The sequence below is a fragment of the Quercus lobata genome, chromosome 4 (genome assembly GCF_001633185.2).
Source record: "Quercus lobata isolate SW786 chromosome 4, ValleyOak3.0 Primary Assembly, whole genome shotgun sequence".
NCBI classification, from domain to species: Eukaryota; Viridiplantae; Streptophyta; class Magnoliopsida; order Fagales; family Fagaceae; genus Quercus; species Quercus lobata.
The window spans coordinates 43,131,215-43,143,183 of NC_044907.1; the positions used below are offsets into that span (position 1 = coordinate 43,131,215).

At 33.0% G+C, this 11,969-nt stretch overlaps 1 protein-coding gene across 1 annotated transcript; it reads right to left on the reverse strand.

Annotated features, from left to right (window-relative positions):
* Positions 1 to 6,392: 6,392 nt before the first annotated feature.
* LOC115986310 (copper transport protein ATX1-like) lies at positions 6,393 to 9,482 on the reverse strand. The gene is made up of 3 exons (XM_031109173.1): positions 9,316 to 9,482; positions 7,549 to 7,624; positions 6,393 to 6,763 (listed from the first exon to the last, which is right to left on the reverse strand). Exons 1-3 carry the CDS (start codon positions 9,322 to 9,324, stop codon positions 6,597 to 6,599), a joined length of 252 nt encoding a protein of 83 aa, XP_030965033.1. The 5' UTR covers positions 9,325 to 9,482; the 3' UTR covers positions 6,393 to 6,596.
* Between the last annotated feature and the right edge of the window lie 2,487 nt (positions 9,483 to 11,969).

Below are 11,969 nucleotides of genomic sequence, written 5' to 3' on the forward strand. Positions count from 1 at the left end.
AAATAGCAACATAAAAGACTAAAATAACAGCGTTGTCAAAGTTATGGTACTAAAATGACAAGGTTTAAATTTAGTATATTGGTAGGTTCCATCGTTTCAGTTAGCATGGTAAAGTTTATTGTCATTGAATAAGATATTTAGGTTCGGTCTTTGCCAATTGTTTTTATCAACTTCATGGACCTTGAATACCATATTTAAGTTTGACTATAAAAATAAAAAGTTTTTAGACTATAAAATGACAACTCAGTAAACTGATCTATGTAAAATTCACCTACAAGTTTGATTTTATGATCAAAATCTATCTGTCAAATGTTGGGACAAATATAAAAAAAGCCAACAAAACGACGTCGCGTTTGCCATTTCATCATATTAATGTTTTGAATTAGAGCTTGCCACTTTTTCCACCAAACGTACTATTACAATGTCTTTCTACAGTTATTACAACAAGCTAGAGTCAGAGTCAGTACATACTACAGTGAACTGAGTTTTGACTTGAAGCTCAGCCATCCCAACACTTTCAGGCTTCAATTTCTAGAAGCCCCAGACTCACAATCGCAATCAACCAAAGAGTCGTTGAGACCCTTTACAATATTGTTACCGTTAATATTGTCTTCTTGTTTTTTCAACAACTTGGGGTTGCGGCATATGGAGCTGGTTAAGGCAATACAATCCACCCCCTTACGGGCACACGTGTCCTCGCGTGTGGGGCCCACACTTTCGGCAAGGGCATAACTCTGATATCATCTATAACGACCCTACCCCAATTGTGTAGATATTGTCCGCTTTGGGGCTCGTACCACTTAAGGTTTTGTTCTCCCTCAAAGCACACAGCAGTGGGGAAAATGCCTCTACACATTAAAGGGAGTTCATTCCTTATAAACACATTTTCATGTGCTTCTCTAGGCGATATGGGATTCTATAGAATGCAAGACCCCTTTTTTAGGTCACTACAATCCACTCTCTTTTATTTCCTATTACAGATACATTAGAGGGATTACTGGAGTAGAGATTCTTGAGAGATAGCAGTTACGAACTATTTTTGTAGAACTGAGGATTTTATTATTATTTTATGGCATTAAACATTGTATTGGAGAATTATTTTGAGGATGTTTTGTATTTGGTGAATTAGAGCTCTGACTTTTGTGATGAGATTCAAGGTTGCTAATTTCTTTTATCAACGCAATTAGGGTGGGGTCATTATAAATGGTATCAGAGCTATGCCCTAACCGGAAGTGTGGGCCCCACACGTGAGGACGCTTGTGCCCGTAAGGGGGGTGGATTGTAGTGACCCAAAAAGAGGGGGGGGTCTTGCATTCCATGGAATCCCACATCGCCTAGGGAAGCACATGAGAATGTGTTTATAAGAAATGATCTCCCTTCAATGTGTAGAGGCCTTTTCCTCAGCGTAACCTAGGGAAGAACAAAACCATGAGGGGTATGGGCCACAAAGTGGACAATATCTACACAGTTGGGGCGGGGTTGTTATAAGTACTATTTACGGTGGCCCTTGTCCTTGTTGCCCTCCTTGACCTTGAGGTTGAGATCTCGCTAGTTAAACTTGTGTCTGAAGAGGAAGAATCTGAAGAGGAAGAATCACGATCCTTGCCTTTTCCACAACCTCGACATGGTCTTGATCTTCTTCTTCTTCTTCTTCTCTCCAGCTTCGTCAATCGTTCTTCTTCTTCGTCTTCTTCCATAGCAAGAGCAAGGCCAGCAACTACCATAAAGCCTACAATTATGTCCACCTTTTCATCAATAGAAGAGTCGTCAGAGTCAGAGTCAGAGTGAAAAGGAAGCATTTTGGGTGGAATATCTTCAGACATAAAGATTTAAAGAGAAAACAAAATATGGAGTGCTAAATGAGAATTTTAGAGAGAGTGATGCTATTTTTATACTTGAGAAAAATAGGACCGTTGGACCAAAATATTATCGTTGGAACCTTGGAAAATGGAATGAAAAGACAAAATATTTATATGAAATAGAGATTTTTTTTTGAAAAATTATTTTAAAGGTAAACGTTTTTTTGTTTTTTGAAGTAACTTTCTAACTAATGAAGTTCTCAAAATAGAGGGCTGTTTGGTTGGTGAGTTTAATCAACAGTTTTCAGTGTTTAAATAACATTACACATTTTTTCACCCATACGTATTTAAAAAAAAATACAAATAATGTTACTAGAACAACATTACCAAACGGGCCACTAGGTAATTAGAATATGTGTTATTCACACATGTTATGATAGAAAGGTTTCATGTAAACTTGAGATAAATATGTCTAGTCAATTGGGTTTAAGTTTGACTTATTCAGGTTTGGATCAGATTAAAATGGGTCAAAATTAGTTGTTCTAATCAGGTTATCAAAACTATGACTCTAACCCAATCCTATACGATGTCACGTCATGATATGGCTTGTATTATATTCACACAGGAAAAAATATGAGAGAGAGAGAGAGAGAGAGAGCATAATGGACTGAACTAGACTGAAATATACCGAAGTATAATGAATTGGACTGAGTGGACTGAATAGACTAAAATTGATCAAATGGACTAAATTGATGATTAATTCACTTAAAACAGTAAAACAATATAAATTAGTTTAGCAAAGTCACGATAATCACTTAACATTGTCAACCTATCTAGCTAGACAAAGACTTAACACATAATTGGACAAAATTAATAGTAATTGAACCAATATTAATATATTGAAAATCCAATATCATGATTTAGCTGTAAAATTTAAATTTTTTGAAAATTTGTAATATTTTATAAAAGACTTCATTTACAGCACTAGCATTGGGTTGTGTAAACACCCTTCGCTTGCTATTTTACAATCCAAGACAGCAAAAACTCACTTCATCCGAGTTTGTATACTTAAAAAAATTTGCAACCTATGAATAGTAAGGTTGCATATATGCAACCTTATTATTCATAGGTTGTAAAGAAAAAAAAATTAATCTTGTAGTTGTATGTAAAGAGAAAAAGATAGTGAAAATGCAACCTTACTATTCATAGGTTGTAAAGAAAAAAAAATTAATCTTGTAGTTGTATGTAAAGAGAAAAAGATAGTGAAAGGAAAGAGAGAAAATAATACTTTTTATTATTTTGTTAGGTAATTTATATTATTTTATTGAGTTGTATATAAAAATAAAAATTGGAATGTAGATTAAGTTGTAAAATGAATTGGTAAAATGACTAAAGTAGCGTTTGAGGATACATAATAATTTTTTTTTTTTTATCCCCAAATGCTAGTCCTCGACAATTCCAAGCTCTTAATAAAAGACAATTCATATTTATATATTCTATTAATTGCTGGATGTCAAATCAACACAGTTAGCAAAGTGCAAACTGTGCGTTTCTACAAATAATTCTGGTAAGGCCAAGAAAAGCTTCTAATTGCAGAGATAATAAAATGCCTTTCGTTTTGGGTAAGATAATAAAACATAAACTTACATGGAATTTATTATTATTTTTTAATTTTATTTTAATGAAGGATATGGTTTATCAACGCACTTTGTATATAAACTTTCTGATAATACGATAGTTATAATGGAGGTGGGGAGTTTTGAACCCCGGATGTCTTTGTTGTAAACATCAGGAGAGTTGAGCTACAGACTTTTAGACGTACTTTGTATATAGACTTGAAAAGTCTCTGTTTCTTGCATCTGAATTCTGAATATGTCCTTACAACTTCCAGTCTGTGTCGGCATACAGTGGACACTACCGTCCAACTGCTGAGAACCATGGCAGCTTCCTAGCCTTCCTCAATGAGAATGTGGTCAACCTTGATGAAAGTTCAGGTATGCAACTTATATGATGCTAATTATACATTGACATAATTGCAGTTGATAGAACATTTGGGGACATGAAATTAGTATATTATGGGTCACAAATTGACATCTATGAACTTTTTCTGCCACTGGCCTCTTTTGTACACCTTTTGATAATCCACAACCTGTACAATGTAGCCAACACTTGCTTAACATACTGCTTCCACCACATTTTCCTCTAAGCCTTTCCTATTTTAGCCAGGTATGTTCCCCCTTGGAAGATCATGAGAGCTACAATATCAGCAATTAGTTCAAGAAAAAGATAAATTCTGAACCACCCCACCAAGCTCCTAGTGAGAATGAGGTTAACAGCAGACCCTCTGAACCGTGTATCTTTGCTCAAACAAAAAGCTCACGAACACAGTTATAAGAGAACCTAGTCCAATAATCTCCAGAGCAGCAGAACAAGTCTTCTGAAAAGAGGAAGTAAGTTCCATATCAATTAGGACATCAATTGTCGTTGAAATGGTCGACAGGAGCAGCCCAAGAATTGGGTGTGTCAGCGGATTACCCTCTGAAACTAAGAATTCAAGCCCTTGAATTTGTTAACCTCTCACCAAGGACCCTCTCCCACACCATCAGTCTCTGATCTTCCCTCCCTCCTTAGTTCAACTACAACATTATGTGGGAAATGTGACCTTAGATTTACTTTCTTACAAGTTACAATGACAAGTCAGAAAAATTTTGACTTTTCTCGATTCTTTCTATACTGTTTATTCCTTATTCAATATCATCTCAGACCATCATGGATTCATTTCTCTTATTTTCTCACATGTAAAGGACTGTAATGTATGACCAAATACTTTATTCCCCACAGTGCAATACAAACATGGAATCAGGTATGTATCCTGGATCAAACAAACTGGACTGTTAAGTGTCAATGCATCCAAAACCTCATGGAGATTTTGTTTATTGGAATTGTGTGTAATGATATGCAGAAAAGTAAATATTTATTAATGTTCTTCAATTCAGCCCAGCTATATCCTGTATCTTTCTTTAATTCCTATTCCATTATTTTTTGCACTTGTGTAGTTTCATTCCACATCTTGGCCTCAGCATATATATTTGAACGCATGATCTGAGCTGAAGTATCTTCTGGATCAATGAGTTCAAAAGCTCTTTTGTCTATATTTTACGGGGAAAGAGGCTGACCAAAGAAGCTAAATGATCTGTCCTAGGGGCAATGCCATGGTCTTTCATCATGGAATTGAAGTGGTGCCATCCCTCCTCTACAAGTCACACACGCCCACAAGCAAATAATATTCCAAGAAAAGTAATACCATTAGGTTTGATCCCATTACTATGCATTATGTTATAGATCTCTGAAGCTTCCCTCCCAAAACCATGTTGGGCATATCCCACAAGCATGGTATTCCAGGAAACCTTTTTTTTTTTTTTTGGTAGATAGATTATCAAAGACATTCCAAGCTTCATTTAGTTTTCCAGACTCATACATGTCTTTAAGAGCACTCCCTATAACCACATTTTAGTCAAACCCAGGTTTCAAGATGCAGCAATGGGTTTGTTTTCCCCACTCTATTGCTGGGATATTGCCACAGATGCTCAGAATGTTGAACCCGAGCTCACCCCTTTTGGCATGTTATGTTGTGCATGGTTAATTGTTCTAATCACAAGGGAAAATTATCAAATTCTCAAGGAATATAGCAACGTAATTCTTTATAATTTCACATGTAGATTCCACCATTAATTTAATTAGTGTAATTTACTATTATATAAGAGGAGAGTTAATAATTAATCAGTCACAATTTAGTGTTGATTAAAATGCATTTTTTATTATTATTAAAATTGGAATTATTACCTTCACAGAAAAAGTTTTGGAATAATAACCTATTTGTTCTACCTTCTTATTATATAAGAGGAGAGTGAATAATTATCAGTATCAATAAACTAGTTAGGATTAACTCAAAGTGCGCACACACATGAGAACTAAATTATGGTATCGATAAACTAGTCAAGATAAACCCAAAACACATGCGTGTGCGCACACACACAAGTCATAACTCATAAATATATTATATATCAAATTATTTTTATATAGAATTTATCATCTACGTAAATTTCACCAAGTATACAAAGGTTAAATGATAAAATACAAATTATTTTATATAAAAACTCTTATAAAATAACCTTAAATGTTTACTAATCAAACTAGTTAAATGATAATAAAATTCAATAAAAACAAAAGTAATAACGTTGACAACTTTGAATTTTCCAACCCTAACATCTTGATGATAGTTTACAACGAGGCCAATGATTCCAAATTTCCCATCGATGCACTAATATATAATTTAAAAGGGTAATTGATGTGCAGGTTTAGCAATATTTATGTTAGTGAATCGATCTGAACCATTGGCCTAGACTTCTTCTTTTTTTCAGAACCCATTGGCCTAGACTTCTTTTTTTTTCAGAACCCATTGGCCTACACTTTAACAATCATCAGCCTCGGTTTTTAGAATAGCAAAATAAAAAGTAGTCATACTTGCATACTTTCTTTGGCCTCCACAAGCACTCAAATGGATCATTAAATCTGGGAATGATAGAGAAGGAATAACACAAGAAACACATTCTCTAATTAATTACTTGTACATAAGATAACAAGTCAAGCACCCAAGAAATCGTTATTGCTTACATGATTACTTCCAAAGCATGTAAAGTACATTATGTGTCCACATTTAACATAATTTCGCTATATATTATATTAAGTCCAACAACTATAATCGACTACTTCCACAAAGCAAATGGAGAAAAGTCTTTAAGCAGCAGCAACTGCTTCTGCAGGCTTCCCTTCTGATGCCTCGGCTTCCCAGAAGGTAGTCTTTTTCCCAGTTTTTGAAACGGTCTGCAGAACTGACTCAGGCTGCACATTGCCTTTCACTGTCACCTTCTGTTCCTTCAAATCAATATCATATGATTCTACACCTGAAGTTGACAAGAATGGACACCAATTATAACCACCATGCTTTTTAAGCCTAAATCTCTCACCTAAATTTCCAAATCAGTATAGCTGTGCACATTTCCAGCCATATGAAAAGAGTTTTTTTGAGTTTTTGACCAAAGATAATTCTTTATTTGAAAATATCAATTACATTAAACCAAGTGCTGGACAGAAAGACTTGTTTTAACTACTACACATGTCCCAAACCACTTTGTAGGAGAAACTGATAAACTTTCAAACTTCATCAGCTGAAAGCACAAATTATTACAAAATTGGACAAAAGAGCTGTTAGTATAGATTTAAATTTTCACTCTGGTCAACTACAACAGAGCTGTCAAGACATAATAACCTTAAATTAATTAACTTAATTTCATTGTTAGTGAAGTAAGATTCCAGAAGTTCAATGTCAAAAGACCACAACAACATAATTTAGACTTCACAGAATAGGAAACCGCACTATCAAACCAAGACAAGCACGCATAGAAAGAAGAAAATTCAGAAACTCAATTTTTGGGATAAGACCTAGACTATTTGCACTCAGAGGCAGAATATTAACAAATTAGCAAAGCCCTAACAACCATTTGGCCATTGGAAAAATTTTAGTTGCATATTTTTATAAATGAATAACAGATACTTGAAAGAAAATTTAGAGAGAGAGAGAGAGAGAGAGGAGACGCTATAAGTTACATTTTTTCTGATAGATAAGTGCCATTAGAGGCGTGCAAGTAAAACAACAGAAATAATTTAAACTGTCAGGGCAGCAACAAACCTTCCATTTTGCCCAGAACCCTTTTCACAGCCCCAACACAGCCTTCACAGGACATACCAACCTTGAGGACAACAGTCTGCACCAAGACCAGATAAAGTTTCAGGTTAAAAACAATGAAAATGAAGGTCAAGGAAAACATTCACAAAGAACTGCATTAAAACTTACTCCACCACTATGATGCCAAAATGACATTGATCACATAAATATTTGAGATAGATAGATGCAACAGTATTAAGCATAAAGCTGAATATTAAGATAGATGAAAATGCATCAAGCTCTGAGGTGTAAACCTTAAAATTTGAGCAAATTTGAGGTGCATAAGCCTTAAGACCCTGAATTATGATTTGTCTTTTTTTTTTTTTTTTTTTTTTTTTTTTTTTTCAGAAGCTTAGTGAAAATTACAGAGTACAAATTATTAATAACCCCTGATATGTAATTGCCCTTTTTCTTCAAGTGGTATGTTCACTTGGAGACAACAGAACGCACTTGATTAGTTCCCATAACCGCCCAACTTTCAGAAAGTAATTCTGATTGTTTAGATCTTCAATAAGTTGTTAAGCATACATGAAAGATGGTTTCTTTTACATATATGGCATGTTCATTACATTGGAAACTGGTGACTACAAACATTCACATCTGCATCTTAATCATTTAAATTCACCCTCTCTGCCTTCTCATTCCTCCTTTTTCTGTACCTTTATTTTAAGTCTATAAATCTTGATTTAAAGCAAGTAACTTCCTCTCTCAATTTTCACAATGCAAACAGATATAAGTCTATAACAATGCCCAAAAGCAAAACTAGAGTACAAAATGAATACAACATTTAAACACCCTTAAAATTGCACAATTGAACAAAAGTTTCTTCTTGCAAAGTAAAACTCAACTAAATACTAGCAGCAGTCCCAACCTAGTCATCTAATAAAAATCAGACATATCTTTCTCAAATTTCACATAAAAAGTTGTTTTTCTGTCAAACTTTACACATCCCCAAAAAACCTTCAGTCACAGAACGAATCAAAAGGCATTAAGCAAGCACAATGGGTTTCTAAAACAATCCTCTATACACAGCAAATCCAAGTTGTTTAGTCAAGGTTTCTCTTTTCTTAGCCCAATGGGTTTCTAAAACAATCCTCTATACACAGAAAATCCAAGTAGTGGATCTTGAACCCATGACCTCACCCTCCACCTAACACTTACAAGCGGAGGAGGCGCCATTTGAGCTAGAGCACATTGGCAAATCCCATAAGAGTAATCTCTTACACATTAGTTGCTAAAAAATAAATCAATAACAACAACAAAAGCAAATCCCACATGATTTATTAACCACAACTCACAAATTTATGCTGATTTGTGTCCTACCTACATTATCCCTTTTTTTTTTCCAACCAATCTACGGATTCATTCAATCCCAATGCTCATAATCTCCAAAAATAGTAGGCAAACTGTGGAACAGGTCAAACTTCCTTTTTCTTTTTTTGGGTTGGCTGAGTCCTTAAAACAAAGTCAGTCAACCCATCAAAGAATACAATTCAAAGTACCTTAATGTTGTTCAGACACAAGCTACATCAGCCCAAACTTAACATTGATACCAAATCTCTAAAACTAAGAGAGATCCAGAGAGAAACAGAACATGTTAATCCACAAAGACCCATCATACATGTGATATCAAACATGAAGAAAAGGCAAAAATACCCAGAAAAATAAACACATGAAACAATAATCAGATTTGAAATAGAAGAAAAAGAAGAGGGATCTGGTGAGGAGTACCTGAGACATGGCTATAGATTTGGAGAGAAAAAAGAAGAAGAAAGATTTGAATTTGGTTGTTGAGTTTTTTTGGTATGGGCTTTTACAATGAAAAACTTGGGCTCTTCTGGGTAGATTTATATAGACAAGTGAGAGAGAGAGAGAGAGAGAGAGCAGAGAGAGAGAGCGATAAGTTTGGATTGTTTGGTGCGTCAGGACACGGGAGAGGTTGATCGCATTATAAAAAAAATGGGTTTATCATCACCCTTGACGTAACGTAAAAAGGACACGTTTTTTAGTGATTTCAGATTACTTTTGTGAAGTAATGTAAATTACTTTACTTTGTGCTAATTAATTGTCCACTTTTCTTCCTTGGAAAGCAATAAATTAATTGGGGTGTTATTCTAGATTTTATATTTATAAAAAAAGGGTTCTTCAAAAAAAAAAAAAAAAAAAAGGGTGTACAATCTTTTTTTATGGGTCCTTTGGTGTGGTTAAGGTAATTTTTGAGAAATTATTTTAGAAAAGTTCTGAAACTATTTTATAGAAAATAGAAAAATATGTCAAAATATTATTTTCTTTTTCTTTTTTCTTATTCTCATAAGAATTTTCCTTAAATGGTTCATTAAAAAATGTTCTTAGAACATTCGTTAACATTTTTATTTGTTTATTTATTTATTTTTAGAATCAATCTATTACAATTAGTGGAGCTACATTAAGAATAGTAACTTATATAACAGGAAATAAAAGATGTAGTGAAATAATTATTTTCATTCATTAGTATGGTGGTTACCTATAGAAAGTTTATATTTTTAAAAATATAGTAATTTTAAAAATTGTTACATATATTAAGGAATAGCCATTATAACAATTTTAGAAATAAAATAACTTTTCTTTTAATAAATAGAAATACATAACTATTCCTTAATTATTACTAAGGATTAGTTTTTTTTTTTTTTTTTTTGGAGAAACTACTAAGGAATAGTTAGTAACAAGCAATAACTATTTCATGTAATAAAAATGTTACCATGTAATAAATAATTATTACACATGAATAATTAACAACCTATTTGCCCTAAATATATATATATATATTATGATAAATAGTATATAGTCTAGACCCAATGCATCACTCATGGGTTTTTTTTTTTTTTCCCCCTCCTCCTTAATCTAGATTTAACCTTAGGTTTTTCATCATGAAAGTAAAAATTAGATGGTATTATTAATAAGCATCATGTTTTTCTTAATAATTATTTTAAAGAATAGGTTATTTATTTTTTATAAACAAAGAATAGGTAGATTATTGTATACAATAATTTATTTACGTCATACTTTTTTCTCTCCATGTAGAAAATAATTTTTAAAAATAATTAATTAAAAATCAATTACATGCATGTATAATTTCTCAATAAGTATTAAGTGTTTGTGGTGTGGGGGGGGCAAGGACTAGGGTTCAAGTTTCTAAGAGGAAGTTTCACACATATATACACTTAGATTAGGTTAGAATAGAATTTCTATCTTGTATAAAAAATAAAAAATAAAAAAAATAAAAAGTTGTGGTTATATTGACTAAAATACATCCTAAATGGGATGAAACTATGTTTTTTGTTTTTTATTTATTTAGAAAACAATGAAAATATGTTTAAATATGCAGATCAAGGTTAATGCTTAGGGAGTTTCTAAAAAAAATAAAAGTTTAATGCTTTGGTAGTATGGTATATACGTACTATGCAATGTTAGTACTGACTAAATTTGTTGGTAAATTCCTTGGTGCTATATAAAAAAGCTATGATCATATCTTGCTCAAATTAGGGACGATTGAGGAATTTAAATATAAATAAGAAGAGATTACCACCCTCAATTGCAGCCCAACCAATAGAAAAGGTAAAGAAAAAAAAATCCTAATTATATTAACCAAAATTAATTAATAAATTTAGAGATACAAAATATTTTACTGCATACTGTTGACATGACTTGCAATAATTAATGTATAATAAAAAAAATAATATTAATAACGAGTCTATATAAAAGTGATATTGTTCTAATCAGAATTTATTATTATTATTATTATTGTTATTGTTATTATTATTATTGAAAAAAACTAACTATTATTTTAAGTTGTGAAAATTTGTGTACGTGTAATATTGCTCAAAATTAGCTCATAAACCTCACTCTTAGAAGCCCCAAAACTTGTAGAGTTTTTTTTTTTTTTTGGATAATTGGATATACTAAAACTTGTAGAGTTGACTGTTGTAGCGAGTGCTCGAAATTGTTCAATGCCAACATGTCGCAATGGGATTGGGTAGCTATAACTACTAAAACAGTTCTGCAGAGGAGCCAAACTTTGACATGGACAAGATATCTTGCAATTAGCCAATGTCAGAGTGTGTTTAGGTTTGAATTTTGATTAAAGAGATGGATTAATTAGTTGACCTGGGGATTTGGTACTGTTCGATAAATTCAGCAGTACAAACTCGTTTTCTTCTGGTAGTACATAAAAAGTGATTGCAGTACTTAGTCTTAGTGTGTAGTACATGCACGTTCGAATCCCTTCCATGGTCCCAAAGATCAGAGTTCGGTACCAACATGACAAAAGAGATGGTAGTGCCATTTTCTAATCAACATGTAAGTTTTGTAAGGCACTCATGCTTTGATATTACTCTTTGTTCCTAGAA

Excerpts from the sequence above, each read along its gene's own strand:
- LOC115986310 (XM_031109173.1), bottom strand. Across the intron at positions 6,764-7,548 it reads GGTTCTGGGCAAAATGGAAG|GTGTAGAATCATATGATATT; the intron begins GTTTGTTGCTGC and ends TGTCAACTTCAG.